Genomic DNA, 18,768 nt, shown 5'->3' on the forward strand with positions numbered 1-18,768 from the left:
ACTATTGTCAACATTCATATTGAGTAATAGGTCAGTGGTAGCAACTTTTGCCTTGTGTTTGACTAGATAAAGCATCCATACTGGTCCTGTATATTTAATAATTGGTCACATATATGGAGTATAAAGAGTCTTTATTGTATCCTCATCTTAGTTTCTGAATATTAACCTTATACTCAAAATGCAGCTATTGTTATTAAATTTACAAAAGTGGAAAATGCACATTGAACATTTGGTTTATAAATATGAGCATAATGTCTTTGTAAATAAACACAGTGGAACCCTGAGTTTCATCTTTAATCCGTTCCAGAAGATCGGCTGAAAACCGATTTGTACGAAAACTGAAGTAATATTTCCCACAAGAAATATTGTAAATCCAATTAATCTGTTCCAGACACTCAAAAATATTAACAAAAAACACATTTTATAGAGAATAACTTAGAGGTTTACATACAGATAACAATGAGAAATAAATATAAATGACTAATGAAATGGATAAATGAACATTTAACATCACTTTTACCTTTATTGAAAACTCCTGGAAGACAGCGAGGAGGGGAGAGGGAGGAGAGGTTATTGTTTGGAAGGGAAATCCCCCTCCATAAGGACTTCAGGTATCAAATCCCTATCCAGGGTTACTTCCCTTCTTTGTCTTTTACTAGCACTGGACCCCTGTCGTACTAAAAATCTGTCCAGAGAGCTCTGTTTCTGGCGTTTCTTTAAGATTTGCCTAAAATGGGATGAGGTATTGTCACTGAACATGTTGCAGATACAGCTTGTATCAGCTTAGTCAGGGTGGTATTTTTCCACAAAAGTTTGCACCTGATTCCACTTTGCACAAATGTTCTTAATCACCCCTTTTGCAACATCAGCTTCCTTGATTTCTACTTTCTTTGCCAGGATGGAACTGATTGTTGATTTGGATTTGCCATACATCTTGGCGAGCTTGGCCACACGTACACCACTTTTGCATTTTTCTACAATCTCTCTCTTGAATTCTATTGTGTTTCTTACCTTCTTTACCAAAGGGCTGACACTAGGAACTTTCTTTGGTCCCATGGTGGCTTATTTTGCAATTGCATTCAATAAACAAGCACAAAAAACAATGGAGTATTATGAAGTGTTTCGTATGAATGCTCACTCAACCAGTGACAGAACCAGATTGAGACACGTACGCATAAGTGGCAGCATCCCGGGCAGGCGGATGCATCTGATACGGACAGTTTCCGGGATGAGGTACGAAATCCGGAGCAAATTTTCACTGAAAAAAGTGGTCGAAATGCAAACCGTACGATATCCGGTGCGGACAAAATCTGGGGTTCCGCTGTATATTTACTGCTCACTTTAGGATAAGGACAAAAATATTTTAAGGTAATGTGTGTACTGTAAATGTATTTCTTAGGCCTAGCTCTATTTCTTACTTAATATGATAGTGTAAATATATTATTAGGCTTTTATATGCATTTAAAAGTGAAAAAAGGCTATGGTTTCACTTTACAGTGATTTTCACTTTACAGCAGTAGCCTGGAACCTAACCTCCTGTATGAGTGGGGCCTGCCTGTACTTTTATGTTTAAAATACTGAATGCCATTTTTAAAACATCTAGACAATTTCTTGAAATTTGGGGCAGTACAGGTTAGGATTTTTAATGTTTTTGTGAACTCAGATGACTTGTGTATTTGTATTTCAATGCAGTCTTGCCAATCTTTTTCAGGTAACAGGAGCAGAAATAATTTGTGTGATGAAGATCGATTACAGAGAATAGTTCGACGATATGCCAGTGACTGTGTTTCCCTCCTCCTGCTTGGCTTGCCCTCTCACTTAGCAACTCACTTACTCTTGCTACATAGTCAGAAGCTGGGAATAAATGTGACAGGTTAGTGGGAGAGAACAGAGTAGTTTTATAACTTCTTCTTTCAACAAACCAGCCATGTCCCACCGAGGCGGGGTGGCCCAAAAGGAAAAATGAAAGTTTCTCCTTTTAAATTTAGTAATATATACAGGAGAAGGGGTTACTAGCCCCTTGCTCCTGGCATTTTAGCCACCTCTTACAACACTCATGGCTTACAGAGGAAGAATTAGCTTTATAACTGCTGAAATATAAATCAAAATGTCCAGTCTTGAATGGAGACAAGGTATGATTCATAGCAAAATACAAGATGAATACAACTAAGTTATTTTGAAACTTCCATATGATCACATACACTTTGTGTATATGATCATTACACATTTGTCTGAAGGAAATGCTTTGGATTCAGGTACTCCCAAAATCATTGCCTACTATATGCCAGAATACATTCTTCATTTCCTTTTTAAGTACAGTGGACCCCCGCATAACGCTATTAATCCGTTCCTGAGAGCTCAATGTTATGCGAAATTATCGTTATGCGAATTAATTTTCCCCATAAGAAATAATGGAAATCAAATTAATCTGTGCAAGACACCCAAAAGTATGAAAAAAAAAAATTTTTACCACATGAAATATTAATTTTAATACACACAAACTTAAGAAAACATGCACAGTTACATGACACTTACCTTTATTGAAGATGTGGTGATGATTGATGGGATGGGAGGAGGGGAGACTGGATGGTTTTAGTGTTTCACAACAGTGTCAGTGTAATAGTCACCAGCACGGCTTGCAATAGCTGTCTGAGGGTGATTTTCATCAATGAAGGTTTGCACTTCAAGCCACTTTGCACAGATTTCCTTAATCTTTGAAGTAGGCAACTTCTTCAATTTCTCTCTCCCCTCCTCCGAAGCAATTTCCTCAGGTGTGGCCTCTTGCTGTTGAAGTTGACCTAGCAGCTCATCAGTGGTTAGTTCTTCATTGTCCTCCTCCACCAACTTTTCCACATCCTCCCCACTAACCTCCAACCCCAAGGACTGCCCCAATGCCACAATTGATTCCTCAACTGGCATAGGATTCTCAAGGTTAGCCTCAAATCCTTCAGAATCCCTTTGGTCTACACATTCTGGCCACAGTTTCTTCCAAGCAGAGTTCAAGGTCCTCTTAGTCACTCCCTCCCAAGCCTTACCTATAAGGTTTACACAATTGAGGATATTAAAGTGCTCTCTCCAAAACTCTCTTAGAGTCAATTGAGTTTCTGAGGTCACTACAAAGCACCTTTCAAACAGAGCTTTTGTGTACAGTTTTTTTGAAGTTTGCAATAACCTGCTGGTCCATGGGCTGCAGGAGAGGAGTGGTATTAGGAGGCAAAAACTTCACCTTAATGAAGCTCATGTCCCCACAAAGTCACTCTGCCAAGTCTGTAGGATGACCAGGGGCATTGTCTAACACCAGAAGGCACTTAAGGTCTAATTTCTTTTCAGTTAGGTAATTTTTCACAGTGGAGGCAAATGCTTGGTGTAACCAGTCATAGAAAAAGTCCCTAGTGACCCATGCCTTATTGTTTGCCCTCCACAGCACACACAAATTAGCCTTGAGGATATTCTTTTGCCTGAACGCTCTGGGAGTTTCAGAGTGATACACTAATAAAGGCTTCACTTTGCAATCACCGCTAGCATTGGCACACATGAGAAGAGTAAGCCTGTCTTTCATAGGCTTATGTCCTGGGAGTGCCTTTTCCTCCTGAGTAATGTAGGTCCTGCTTGGCATTTTCTTACAAAACAGGCCTGTTTCGTCACAATTAAACACTTGTTCAGGTTTCAGTCCTTCACTGTCTATGTACTCCTTGAATTCCTGCACATATTTTTCAGCTGCTTTGTGGTCCGAACTGGCAGCCTCACCATGCCTTGTCACACTATGTATGCCACTACGCCTCTTAAATCTCTCAAACCAACCTTTGCTGGCCTTAAATTCACTCACATCACCACTAGTTGCAGGCATTTTTCTAATTAAATCCTCGTGCAGCTTCCTAGCCTTTTCACTTATGATCGCTTGAGAGATGCTATCGCCTGCTATCTGTTTTTCGTTTATCCACACCAATAACAGTCTCTCAACATTTTCTATCACTTGCGATCTCTGTTTCGAAAGCACAGTTAAACCTTTGGCAAAAACAGCTTCCTTGATTGCCGTTCTCTTGGACACAATAGAAGCGATGGTTGATTGGGGTTTACTATACAACCTGGCCAGCTCGGAGACATGCACTCCACTTTCATACTTAGCAATGATCTCTTTCTTCATCTCCATAGTAATTCTCACCCTTATTCTTGTAGGGTTGGCACTAGAAGCTTTCTTGGGACCCATGGTCTCTTATTTTTCAGGTGAAATCACTATAAAAAGGCTGTAATAATACGAAATGTTCCGATTGTATGCTTGAATGTTACTGCGGAGGCTGGCTTGTAAACAATGCCACTGGCAGAACAAGTGAGGCTGGCTCAGGCCGCATGGACGTGTCTCGGACGAATCGCGTAGAGTGAATTTTTTAGCACTATGCGAGGCAAAATTTTAGCGATAAAATGTATCGCTATGCGGATTTAACACTATGCGATGCCAACGTTATGTGGGAGTCCACTGTATACATGTCAGAGGAACTGGCACAAGCTTTCTTTAGAAGTTTTTTGTTTATACTGTGATAACATCCACATGTCTTAGTATGACTGGTATCACTGTTCATAAGTCTGTTAAAATGTTATCTGTTTGAACTGTGATTACATACACTTGTCTTAGTGTAACTAGTATTGCTGTTCATAAATTTACTGATATACAGATTTTTTAATATATAGTTTTTAAGATGGTTGTGACTGAAATGTTTCCTGAAGAATAAACGACAAATTCTTCTTCAAGGAGATTCTTGAGAATAGTAAAGTATCCAAGATAGAGTCACAGTTCTTGGAATAGGTTTCTTTATTCTTAAAATACACATCCCCAACTATTGGATGAGACAAATTTTGTACAAGCCCCTTCTTAGATATTGTTAAAGAATGTTAAACAACAGTATACAGATATAGTAATGCTAATCATATTTGAATGGCATCCTGGTCAGTTCATCTTTCCAGCTTAGTACAGGTTGGCTATCACTAATCCGGCAATCAGCAATCCGGCACTAATTTCAGATAGCATAATTTCAAATTTCTGGGGTTGCCTCACCAACCTGCTGCTACTTTGTTGGTGCTGCTTGCTGCATAAATCATTCCAATTTCTTTTTTTCCATTTATTGTTATAACCTGCTCACTTTTAGCACTAACCATGGTTCCGACAAATAAAAGAATGCTTCTCATTGTGTAAAGCATATACACTGTAGATTGTCCATAAAAGATAAGGAGGCTTTGAAGCCACTGTGTGTTGCCATGAGCTCAGCTCACTCAGATAAGCTGTGACTAATAAATTTGGGCCTACATATGAGAGAATAGGTCTGTGTGGTAAGTATGCACTATATAAAAAAATCCTGCAGCATGCAGTGCATAATGAGAAAAAACAGCGACTGTACTTTTGATGTTTAACAGCAACTTGCAATGTATTTTCATATGGTTTGTATGGGTGTATTCTCATTTTCTTGGTCTCATTTGATAGAATGGAAGATATATTACAGAAATAGATATAATTTTGATTGGTTTCATGCTGAAAAGTACCTTAAAATTGAGCTTAAAGCATCAAAAATGTTTGATTTTTGTCGATGTTCAGGAGTAAACAAATGATTTCACTGTCCAGTACATGTCCAACTGGGCAGTCTGATACACAGTCATGAATGGGTTGACATTATTTATACAATTATTACAATAATGCAGTAGTCTGCATAACAGTAAATCTTCTATTTTTTGTGTGAATGAAAATTCAAAATGGAAAGCAAGCATAATATAAGAGGGGCCTGGTGACATGACTGATGAACAGGGAAAACGTTATTTTAGTGCCAGGAATGTCTGCATTGTTTATTCTGGACCCAATTTTGAAATTGGCATCTCTTGAAATTTGTGTGAAATTGTCCACATTACCGATTTCTGACCACTGTTGGGTAGTTGAAATAGGTAAATGGGCAGTTTCTTGTACTCATCTGACAGAATAGAAGGAATACGAACAAAATAGTTTTGAGTTTGGTAGACTGGAACATTGGAATGGGTCAAAAATAGGGCCTAAAGTGGGTGAAACCGCTGATACGTAAATATCGCCGTTGTGTTAAGTGTATGCTAACTTAACCACTCTGTAATCTGGCAAAATCACTCATCTGGCACTCTACAGGTCCTGATAATGCCGGATTAGTGATGGTCAACCTGTAACTTTGTTTCTCTGTTTTCTCATGAGGAAAAAATTAAATAGAGAAATAAATAAATAAGTATACAGTGGACCCCCGGTTAACGATATTTTTTCACTCCAGAAGTATGTTCAGGTGCCAGTACTGACCGAATTTGTTCCCATAAGAAATATTGTGAAGTAGATTAGTCCATTTCAGACCCCCAAACATACACGTACAAATGCACTTACATAAATACACTTACATAATTGGTCGCATTCGGAGGTAATCGTTATGTGGGGGTCCACTGTATTCCAGTTGGTCCTAGGTAGTAGGTTGGTAAATAGCAACTGCCCAGGGATGTACTACTGTCCTGCCAGGTGAGTGTAAAACAAAAGCCTGTAATTATTTTACATGGTGGTGGGATTGCTGGTGTCTTGTTTCTGTTTCATAAACATGCGAGATTTCAGGTACGTCTTGCTACTTATCCTTACAGTTAGGTCACACTACACATGCATGTACAAGTATATATATACACACCCCTCTGGGTTTTCTTCTATTTTCTTATTAGTTCTTGTTTATTTCTTCTTATCTCCATGGGGAAGTGGAACAGAATTCTTCCTCCGTAAGCCATGCGTGTCGTAAGAGTCGGTTAAAATGCTGGGAGCAATAGGCTAGTAACCCCTTCTCCTGTATACATTACTAAAGTTGGAAAGAGAAACTCATGTTTTTCTTTTTGAGCCACCCTGCCTCAGTGGGATACGGCCAGTTTGTTGAAAGAAGATTCCAGTTGGTGCATGTAGTTTTATATTTGCATTCATATTTACAGTATGAAGTTTTCAGATATTTTTCGATTATAAAAGCTCCATTTTCAAGCATCACCCAAGGACTCTTTTAATTGCAGGGTACATTGAGGCACGGGATGTTGGTACAGAAGGTCGAGTCAGTCTGGAGGGAATAGTTCAGGAAGCACTGGAGTGTTGTATCACTCGTCATGGTCTCGACCCTGCTCTTCCCACCTCTGCTGCTACCACACTCACACATCACCTGAATGCTGTTAGAAAGAAATTGCTCCTCAGGTTGGTTTTCTACATCTTCCTCCCATTTTTGCATGTTTCTTTAATGAACCTGTCTTCCAGCTCAGCCTTATATTTCTTAAACCTAACTTATGTTATTTTTAGTTCATTCATTAGGGTAAACATACTGACATGGGACTTTGTCATAAGACAACCCATTCAGTTGTGTAGGTACTATGGTGGGACTGTAGTAAGACACTATGTCAAAGTTCACATGAAGGAGAGATAGCCAAGGCTGGCCATGCCAGCAGATTCTGAATTCAGTAATTTGAGTGAAAGATAAGCATCTTCCACTTATCTAACCACTGTTCATTTTCACTATTAATAATCTTCATTTACATTTATTTTTATTTTATAAACACCAGGCATCTCCCACTGAGGCAAGTTGACCTGAAAAAGAAGAATTGAAAGTTTTTCTTCAATTTACATTTAGTTATTTATACAGGAGAAGGGGTTACTATCCCCTTGCTCCTGGCATTTTAGTTGCCTCTTACAACATGCAAGGTTTACAGAGGAAGGACTTCTTCACATCTCTATTTACATTTATATTTCCATTAATTTTGATTCAGAAATAAATGGTTGTAGTACAGTTTAAGCATAGTTAAGATTTTTGTGCAAATATTCTTTACATGTATTTTAAATCAAGAATATTCTCCAGACACTGGGAAGCTGAAGCAGAAGGGTTGCGGACAACTCACCAGCGAGTAACAGCCCAGCACCTTGGTCACCAGTGGTACTATGAAGACATCCTCAAGCAGCGTCATGTTGTTCCTGTGCAACCAAGTAAGTTGCTCACCTTCATTCAACATCTCTTTCTGGCAAGTACAAGTAATAAGTGCATCTGTCTGGCGCTTTGCAGATGGAGGATCAAGCCTTCACAACACGTCTTGCACTGAATAACCGAAGTGGGTTTAGCTCTTAGCATGAATTATTTTTTCTTTTGTATAAATGGTTTTAGAAAACTGACAGTTTGATAAATGAGACACCTGTGCCACATTTGTCCAAATCTTGTACAAGTCTCATTCCAGATTTAAGAATTGGTTCATCTTGTCTTTATTAACTTCACTATTGTGTTTTATTACCTCTAGCTAATTTTATTTTTTAAATTCAAAAATATATTCAGTTCTTATAGTTGGTTGGTGATTTTATGGCTGTTTTTACATGTAGCCCTTGAAGGGAGGTTCCTTGATGCTGGTGAATTACTCTTGATCCAAGGTGCCATCCTTTCCTTCCTTTGATCATATATAGTTATCTCCTTTTCCCCAGGCACTGAGTGACCCTTGTGGGTTTAGTACATCCCATGATTATATTAACCTTCATGCTGTCATATTTTCAAATTATTATTTTTATTATATTCATGGGGAAACTCCATGGGCAAGTGGAGAAGAATCCTTCCTCCGTAAGCCATGCATGTTGTAAGAGGTGACAAAAATACCGGGATCCAGGAGTTAGTAACCCCTTTTCCTGTATAAATTGCTAAATGTAAAAAGAAAAACTTTTTTTTTTTCTTCTTTTTTTGGGTCACTCTGTCTTGGTGGGAGATGGTCGGTGTGCTAAAAAAATCATGGGAAAGTGCTAAACTCATAGGAATCATACTAAACTTGGGGAATGGGATATAATCAGGTTTGATCCAAGGAAAGGTAACATGGCTCTAATTCCTTGGATCAGAAGTCCTTCAAATTCATCATGGCATCCCCTATCAAGGGGTGTGATTCTTTCAAAGGTTTGAGAATTATTATTCCAAAATCACTTTCCTTTTCTTCAAATAACAAGGCAGTATTCTATATGTTTTTTACATTGTTGTATCTTACAATCTTACATTTTGTTTCATTAAATAGTATTTGCCAACCTTTAAATCATGATTGAAGGTCATTACACAAATAACCTGCGGATAGGAGAAAGAAATTTCTGACTGTTTCAGTCCGACTTGGTCTACTGACTAGTTAACCCTTTGACTGTCGAAGGGCCAAATCCTGAAGTTGCTTCTGGTGTCGCAAAATATTCGAAAAAAAAAAAAATTATTTTTTCTTATGAAATGATAGAGAATCTTTTCCCGATTGTAAAGACACCAAAAAAACGAAATTTGATGGAAAACTGACGGAATTACGCTCTCGCGAAGTTAGCGACTTCGGCGATATTTAAAAATCGGCAATTTCGCCCACTTTGAGCCCTATTTTCGGCTAATTCCGTTATTCCAGTCAACCAAACTCATAACTATTTCTTCAGAACTCTATTTTTTCTATCGATTGAGTACAAGAAACTGCCCATTTACCGATTTCAACTACCCAATAACATGGTCAGAAATTTGCAATTTGGCCAATTTCACGAAAATTAAAAAATACGACAATTTCAAAATAAGGTCCAGAATGAACAATGCAGACATTCCTGGCTCTAAAATAACATTTTCTTTGTTCATCAGTCATGTCTCCAGGTCCCTGTGATATTACTCTTGCTTTTTATTTTGAAATTTTATTCAAACAAAAAATAGAAGATTTACTGTTATGCAGACTACTGCAATACTGTAATAATTGTAAAAATTACATCAACCCATTCATGACTGCGTATTAGAATGGCTATTTGGACATTTATTGGACAATGACATCATTTGTTCACTTTTGAACATCGGCAAAAATCAAACATTTCCTGTACTTTGTGCTCCATTTCCAGGTTCTTTTTATAGTAAAATTAATCAAAATCACCTCCATTTCTATAATATAGTTTCCATTCTATCAAATGAGACCAAGAAAACGAGAATACAACCACAAATACTATACGAAAATAGACCACAAAGTCGGCATTTTAATTAAAAAAAACGGTCGGAGTTTTTTTTTTCTCATTATGCACTGCGTGCTCCAGGATTTTTTTTATGTGGTGCACACTGACCACACAGACCCATTCTCTCACATGTGGGCCTACTAGCTTTCTCCTGCCTGATTTGAAGCCGCTAAAATTTATGAGTATATATACGTCAAACACGGTACCTCGCATACGTATATATACGGCCGCGACAGTCAAAGGGTTAATGTTTCACATCAGATTGAAACATTGTCATAAGTTTGTTTCTCCTGTGTGTGGGTTATTTGTGTATTGTTCCAGTTATGGTATTGTGCCTTTTTATTCTTTATTGAAGGTCATCTAAGTCATTTTGTACCTTTGTATGATAAGCAGTGAGAAAATAAATCATTAGTGATTATTTTCTTTTCTTTAGCAATCTATAAAGCCATTCTTTCTGTAGCCAAAGAAGAATAGTAATTATTATAAAGTATATATAAGTACCATTAAAATAAATAAGAATTAGTATTGTAAAATGTGATTTTAATCTAGGTCGTGGTGCCCTTCTTGGAGACTTACGAAGCAATGTGAGTAAGCTTCTTGCATTGCATCAGAATGTTTCGGAATTAAGAGAGAAGTACACAAATATGACAGGGAATGTTGAGCAGCGTCTGAAATGGGCAGCTGGCTCTAATCCATCCATTGCTAAGGTATGTACATGATTCACAACTAACTTATGATTCATAGAGAGAGCTTTGAATGATATTTGGATCATTAGCTGGAGTGAATCGAAACATTTTATAAAGCTTCCTCACTATTGTAAACTTAAATTATTGTATGTATATGGTTATTTTCATATAGTCGGACTTGAGTCCTGGAAATGGGAAGTACAATGCCTGCACTTTAAAGGAGGGGTTTGGGATATTGGCAGTTTGGAGGGATATGTTGTGTATCTTTATATGTGTATGCTTCTAGACTGTTGTATTCTGAGCACCTCTGCAAAAACAGTGATAATGTGCGAGTGTGGTGAAAGTGTTGAATGATGATGAAAGTATTTTCTTTTTGGGGATTTTCTTTCTTTTTTGGGTCACCCTGCCTCGGTGGGAGACGGCCGACTTGTTGAAAAAAAAAAAAAAAAAAAAAAAGTATATGGTTATTTCCAGTTTGTGTGATCTTATATTCTGTATATATTTGAGTGTATATCTGGATTCTGTGACCAAATTTTAGGCAAAAATTTGGGGTCACCTTACACATACATAATGATTTCAAGGGTTTGAAATCCATGTATGGTGTATTCCAGTGATCCCAATCATTCTGCATAAGAGGGACATGTTAGATGGTCAAATGTGTGATGAATGCCCCACTTTGAAACAGGAGGTGAATTAATGTAGTAACTAATGTAACCACTGTATTAACTTTAATAAGTGCTGTATTACTCAAAGAACAAATGATTTTACAGCAGGGGAGAATTTCTTTCATTACCCTGCTTCTTTATCTCACAAACTTTCACTCTTGCATCAGATTTCTTTAACCCTAGATCCCATAGAATTAAATTATTCAAATGTTCTGGTGCATCACTCAAGAAAACCAAATTCAGTACATTCAATTTGGACTGCTTCTTGATCTCTTTGTCTTAGAGAAATATCACTTATTTGATGCAGAGCAAAAACATTTTTGAACTCATTACCTGACTTTTGCATTGTATAACACATCCCCATAGTCTGCATCTGTTTCAGATACAAAACTGAAACTGGTGAAGTTTCAGGCCATAATGCCTGATAAAATTCATGTTTGATACAGTAACACTCATCTTATTTTCATATTGAAGAATCTTACTTCACAAAGTCTGCTGGTGAATAATGCTGTGAAATTGCATGGGGAGCTTAGCATTCAATTTCAGTACATTTTTTATTAATTTTTACACTACAGCAGTTTTTCCTCCAGCCATGTTCCTTGCACTATTGATTTTATCAAACTTCTCAGTTTACCCAACTCAGGTTAAGTTTGCTTACAGATTTGCTCACCATTATAAATACATTTTTTTACAGTAAGACTAGTAGTATTTTTCAAGCTCTGCAGTACACACAACTCCTCAGTGATTCTAGAATTAGAATAAATTCCTTTATAAAACTTAGAAATTGAACAGTGTCTAGAGTGTTACTGCTCTTCTCTAGTGCCAAAGAAAAATGTTCAAAACGTGTTGCATGTCAGTTAATATGTTATCTAACACATTCCTCATGTCATCAACTTGCCTGGTGATTGTGAATGTAGATAGACAAACATTCCCAATACAAGTAGCCTTGTCAGGGCACATTTCCTATATTACTTTCCCCACATACTTTTTCACAAGCTCCCCATTGGCAAATGGTCTGCCACTCTCAGCACTGCAGATACATTTTTGCTACTACACCGTTTTAAGATTCTGAGGTAAATTTTTTATTTGCAACTTATTTTTTAATCCTACAGGCACTAGAAGAGTTCAGCAGTGGTGTTGAAATTGCCCTGAATGGTCTAGCTGAGCTGCTCCAGAGAAGTGAGGAAGTTGCTTCACTTTGTAATGCTGTGCTTCATTATGAGGCTTTGCGCGCGCACACTGTAGATGCTATAACGTGGGATGCCAGTTTCACTTCGGTGAGTTTTTCTATTGTGAAAGGAAGAAGATTCTCTTAGTTTCAAGAGTTCGACAGAAGTGATATATTTTAGTTATGACTAATAGAAATGGTATAACTCTACTTGTGTCAGTAATATTTGAAAAAAGTGCATGTCTTTATAATTTTGAATTCTCAGAAAAGACCTTAGAGGAAAGCTTATACTGTGTAAAGTAATATATATAATTGCTGTAATATAACTGCTATATATTCAGTAGTATAAGCACTGTAAGTGCTGTAATATAACCACTAGGTGCTGTAATATAATTATTGTAAGTGCTATAATATAGCATACCAAGTGCTGTAATATAACCACTTTAGATGTGGGAGAGGCACTGTCAAGAAATTTTGCTGAGAATAAAAAAAAAATTTTGGAGTGAGATAAACAAGATGAGAAAGTCTAGGGAACAAATGGATTTGTCAGTTAAAAACAGAGTAAGGGAGTTAGTAGATGGGGAGCTGGAGGTATTGGGTAGATGGCGGGAATATTTTGAGGAACTTTTACATGTTGCTGAAGAAAGGGAGGCAGTAATTTCATGCACTGGCCAAGGAGATATAACATCTTTTAGGAGTGAAGAGCAGAACGTGAGAGTGGGGAGGTGTGTGAGGCATTACATAGAATGAAAGCGGGTAAAGCAGCTATAACTGACAGGACCATGACAGATATATTAAAAGCAGGTGGTTGGTATTTTTGTTTAATAAATGTATGAAACCTAGGTAGTAGGTTGGTAGACAGCAACTGCCCAGGGAGGTACTACCGTCCTGCCAAGTGAGTGCAAAACGAAAGCCTGAAATTGTTTTACATGATGGTAGGATTGCTGGTGTCCATTTTTCTGTCTCACAAACATGCAAGGTTTCAGGTACGTCTTGCTACTTCTACTTACACTTAGGTCACACTACACATACATGTACAAGCATATATATACACACCCCGCTGGGTTTTCTTCTATTTTCTTACTAGTTCTTGTTCTTGTTTATTTCCTCTTATCTCCATGGGGAAGTGGAACAGAATTCTTCCTCCGTAAGCCATGCGTGTTGTAAGAGGCGACTAAAATGCCAGGAGCAAGGGGCTAGTAACCCCTTCTCCTGTATATATTACTATATGTAAAAGGAGAAACTTTCGTTTTTCCTTTTGGGCCACCCCGCCTCGGTGGGATACGGCCGGTGTGTTAAAAGAAAAGAAATGTATGAAAGAGGGGAAGGTACCTAGGGATTGGCAGAGAGCATGTATAATTCCTTTATATAAAGGGAAGGGGAACAAAAGAGATTGTAAAAATTATAGGGGAATAAGTTTACTGGGTCCTAGGTAGTAGATTGGTAGACAGCAACTGCCCGGGGAGGTACTACTGTCCTGCCAAGTGAGTGTAAAACAGAGGCCTGTCATTGTTTTACATGATGGTAGGATTGCTGGTGTCTTTTTTCTGTCTCATAACCGTGCAAGATTTCAGGTATGTCTTGCTACTTCTACTTACACTTGGGTCACACTACACATACATGTACAAGCATATATATACACACCCCTCTGGGTTTTCTTCTATTATCTTACTAGTTCTTGTTCTTGTTTATTTCCTCTTATCTCCATGGGGAAGTGGAACAGAATTTTTCCTCCGTAAGCCATGCATGTCATAAGAGACAACTAAAATGCCGGGAGCAAGGAGCTAGTAACCCTTTCTCCTGTATATATTACTAAGTTGAAAAGGAGAAACTAGTTTTTCTTTTTGGGTCACCCTGCCTCAGTGGGATACTGCCGGTTTGTTGAAAGAAGAAAGAAGAAATGTGTGAAAGAGGGGAAGGTACCTAGGGACTGGCAGAGAGCATGTACTGTATAATTTCTTGAAATAAAAGAAAGGGGAACAAAAGAGATTGTAAAAATTGTAGGGGAATAAGTTCACTGGGTACTAGGTAGTAGGTTGGTAGACAGCAACCGCCCGGGGAGGTACTACCGTCCTGCCAAGTGAGTGTAAAACGGAAGCCTGTCATTGTTTTACATGATGGTAGGATTGCTGGTGTCTTTTTTTCTGTCTCATAAACATGCAAGATTTCAGGTACATCTTGCTACTTCTACTTACACTTGGGTTACACTTCACATACATGTACAAGCATATATATACACACCCCTCTGGGCTTTCTTCTATTTTCTTACTAGTTCTTGTTCTTGTTTATTTCCTCTTTATCTTCATGGGGAAGTGGAACAGAATTCTTCCTCCTTAAGCCATGCATGTTGTAAGAGGCGACTAACATGCTGGGAGCAAGGGGCTAGTAACCCCTTCTACTGCATAAATTATTATTTTTATTTTTTTTTTATTATCACACCGGCCGATTCCCACCAAGGCAGGGTGGCCCGAAAAAGAAAAACTTTCACCATCATTCACTCCATCACTGTCTTGCCAGAAGGGTGCTTTACACTACAGTTTTTAAACTGCAACATTAACACCCCTCCTTCAGAGTGCAGGCACTGTACTTCCCATCTCCAGGACTCAAGTCCGGCCTGCCGGTTTCCCTGAATCCCTTCATAAATGTTACTTTGCTCACACTCCAACAGCACGTCAAGTATTAAAAACCATTTGTCTCCATTCACTCCTATCAAACACGCTCACGCATGCCTGCTGGAAGTCCAAGCCCCTCGCACACAAAACCTCCTTTACCCCCTCCCTCCAACCCTTCCTAGGCCGACCCCTACCCCGCCTTCCTTCCACTACAGACTGATACACTCTTGAAGTCATTCTGTTTCGCTCCATTCTCTCTACATGTCCGAACCACCTCAACAACCCTTCCTCAGCCCTCTGGACAACAGTTTTGGTAATCCCGCACCTCCTCCTAACTTCCAAACTACGAATTCTCTGCATTATATTCACACCACACATTGCCCTCAGACATGACATCTCCACTGCCTCCAGCCTTCTCCTCGCTGCAACATTCATCACCCACGCTTCACACCCATATAAGAGCGTTGGTAAAACTATACTCTCATACATTCCCCTCTTTGCCTCCAAGGACAAAGTTCTTTGTCTCCACAGACTCCTAAGTGCACCACTCACTCTTTTTCCCTCATCAATTCTATGATTCACCTCATCTTTCATAGACCCATCCGCTGACACGTCCACTCCCAAATATCTGAATACGTTCACCTCCTCCATACTCTCTCCCTCCAATCTGATATTCAATCTTTCATCACCTAATCTTTTTGTTATCCTCATAACCTTACTCTTTCCTGTATTCACCTTTAATTTTCTTCTTTTGCACACCCTACCAAATTCATCCACCAATCTCTGCAACTTCTCTTCAGAATCTCCCAAGAGCACAGTGTCATCAGCAAAGAGCAGCTGTGACAACTCCCACTTTGTGTGTGATTCTTTATCTTTTAACTCCACGCCTCTTGCCAAGACCCTCGCATTTACTTCTCTTACAACCCCATCTATAAATATATTAAACAACCACGGTGACATCACACATCCTTGTCTAAGGCCTACTTTTACTGGGAAAAAATTCCCCTCTTTCCTACATACTCTAACTTGAGCCTCACTATCCTCGTAAAAACTCTTTACTGCTTTCAGTAACCTACCTCCTACACCATACACTTGCAACATCTGCCACATTGCCCCCCTATCCACCCTGTCATACGCCTTTTCCAAATCCATAAATGCCACAAAGACCTCTTTAGCCTTATCTAAATACTGTTCACTTATATGTTTCACTGTAAACACCTGGTCCACACACCCCCTACCTTTCCTAAAGCCTCCTTGTTCATCTGCTATCCTATTCTCCGTCTTACTCTTAATTCTTTCAATTATAACTCTACCATACACTTTACCAGGTACACTCAACAGACTTATCCCCCTATAATTTTTGCACTCTCTTTTATCCCCTTTGCCTTTATACAAAGGAACTATGCATGCTCTCTGCCAATCCCTAGGTACCTTACCCTCTTCCATACATTTATTAAATAATTGCACCAACCACTCCAAAACTATATCCCCACCTGCTTTTAACATTTCTATCTTTATCCCATCAATCCCGGCTGCCTTACCCCCTTTCATTTTACCTACTGCCTCACGAACTTCCCCCACACTCACAACTGACTCTTCCTCACTCCTACAAGATGTTATTCCTCCTTGCCCTATACACGAAATCACAGCTTCCCTATCTTCATCAACATTTAACAATTCCTCAAAATATTCCTTCCATCTTCCCAATACCTCTAACTCTCCATTTAATAACTCTCCTCTCCTATTTTTAACTGACAAATCCATTTGTTCTCTAGGCTTTCTTAACTTGTTAATCTCACTCCAAAACTTTTTCTTATTTTCAACAAAATTTGTTGATAACATCTCACCCACTCTCTCATTTGCTCTCTTTTTACATTGCTTCACCACTCTCTTAACTTCTCTCTTTTTCTCCATATACTCTTCCCTCCTTGCATCACTTCTACTTTGTAAAAACTTCTCATATGCTAACTTTTTCTCCCTTACTACTCTCTTTACATCATCATTCCACCAATCGCTCCTCTTCCCTCCTGCACCCACTTTCCTGTAACCACAAACTTCTGCTGAACACTCTAACACTACATTTTTAAACCTACCCCATACCTCTTCGACCCCATTGCCTATGCTCTCATTAGCCCATCTATCCTCCAATAGCTGTTTATATCTTACCCTAACTGCCTCCTCTTTTAGTTTATAAACCTTTACCTCTCTCTTCCCTGATGCTTCTATTCTCCTTGTATCCCATCTACCTTTTACTCTCAGTGTAGCTACAACTAGAAAGTGATCTGATATATCTGTGGCCCCTCTATAAACATGTACATCCTGAAGTCTACTCAACAGTCTTTTATCTACCAATACATAATCCAACAAACTACTGTCATTTCGCCCTACATCATATCGTGTATACTTATTTATCCTCTTTTTCTTAAAATATGTATTACCTATAACTAAACCCCTTTCTATACAAAGTTCAATCAAAGGGCTCCCATTATCATTTACACCTGGCACCCCAAACTTACCTACCACACCCTCTCTAAAAGTTTCTCCTACTTTAGCATTCAAGTCCCCTACCACAATTACTCTCTCACTTGGTTCAAAGGCTCCTATACATTCACTTAACATCTCCCAAAATCTCTCTCTCTCCTCTGCATTCCTCTCTTCTCCAGGTGCATACACGCTTATTATGACCCACTTCTCGCATCCAACCTTTACTTTAATCCACATAATTCTTGAATTTACACATTCATATTCTCTTTTCTCCTTCCATAACTGATCATTTAACATTTAACATTTAACTGCATAAATTACTAAAGTTAAAAAGAGAAACTTTTGTTTTTCTTTTTGGGCCACCCTACTTCAGTGGGATATGGCCGGTCTATTGAAAGAAAAATAGAAAGAAGAAAGGCATATGATAGACTGGATAGGGGAGCAATGTGGCAGATGTTGCAAGTGTATGGAATAGGTGGTAAATTACTAAATGCTGTAAAGAGTTTTTATGAGGATAGTGAGGCTCAGGCTAAGGTGTGTAAGAGAGGGAGATTACAATGGACCCTCCCTTTTCATGATTAATCCGTTCCAAAGAGTCTGACGAAATGTGAAATTCACAAAAACTGAAACCATTTTTCCAATAAGAAATGATGTAAATCCAATTAATCCGTTTCAGACACCCAAAAGTATAAACAAAAAATACATTTTATAGAGAATAACTATATTCCACGGCTTATTTATCTATCACAATTCATGTAATATGACATAATAAACAATATTAATAACATAGAAACACGATATATACTCTAGAATGAATAAAATATGTCAATACGTATGTGAGGAGTGGTGGTTGTGTTGTTGTTGTTGGGTTTATAAGGTCCACTAAGAGCACAAGCCGTACACATTAGTGGTAGTGGAGGCGGCAGCAGAAGCCACCAACACTATTCACACAAGTGTACGTAATTTATAAATTAGAAATATTTACACTTACTGTACCTTGGAGATGCTGGCATTGGTTTCGGGTGGTGGAAGAGAGGCAGGGCGGTGTATGTTTGTCACTGGCCCTATATATCTCCAATAACATTGGAGGAGTTAGTTTCGTTTCATCCTTTTTCTATCGCTTAATTGCTTAACTTACTTGCTACACTGTTAATACTACACTTTATCGCTGGCT

At 38.4% G+C, this 18,768-nt stretch overlaps 1 protein-coding gene across 1 annotated transcript in view; it reads left to right on the forward strand.

Moving 5' to 3' along the window:
- Window positions 1-18,768, forward strand: part of nonC (serine/threonine-protein kinase Smg1) — a 134,974-nt gene that overhangs the window by 96,750 nt on the left and 19,456 nt on the right. Inside the window, exons 56-60 of the mRNA XM_070102179.1 lie at window positions 1,712-1,873; window positions 7,033-7,207; window positions 7,863-7,987; window positions 10,529-10,686; window positions 12,443-12,607. Coding sequence (XP_069958280.1) covers window positions 1,712-1,873; window positions 7,033-7,207; window positions 7,863-7,987; window positions 10,529-10,686; window positions 12,443-12,607 — 785 coding nt within the window. The remainder of the gene's footprint in view (window positions 1-1,711; window positions 1,874-7,032; window positions 7,208-7,862; window positions 7,988-10,528; window positions 10,687-12,442; window positions 12,608-18,768) is intronic.

This window comes from Cherax quadricarinatus, chromosome 80 (genome assembly GCF_038502225.1).
Source record: "Cherax quadricarinatus isolate ZL_2023a chromosome 80, ASM3850222v1, whole genome shotgun sequence".
NCBI classification, from domain to species: Eukaryota; Metazoa; Arthropoda; class Malacostraca; order Decapoda; family Parastacidae; genus Cherax; species Cherax quadricarinatus.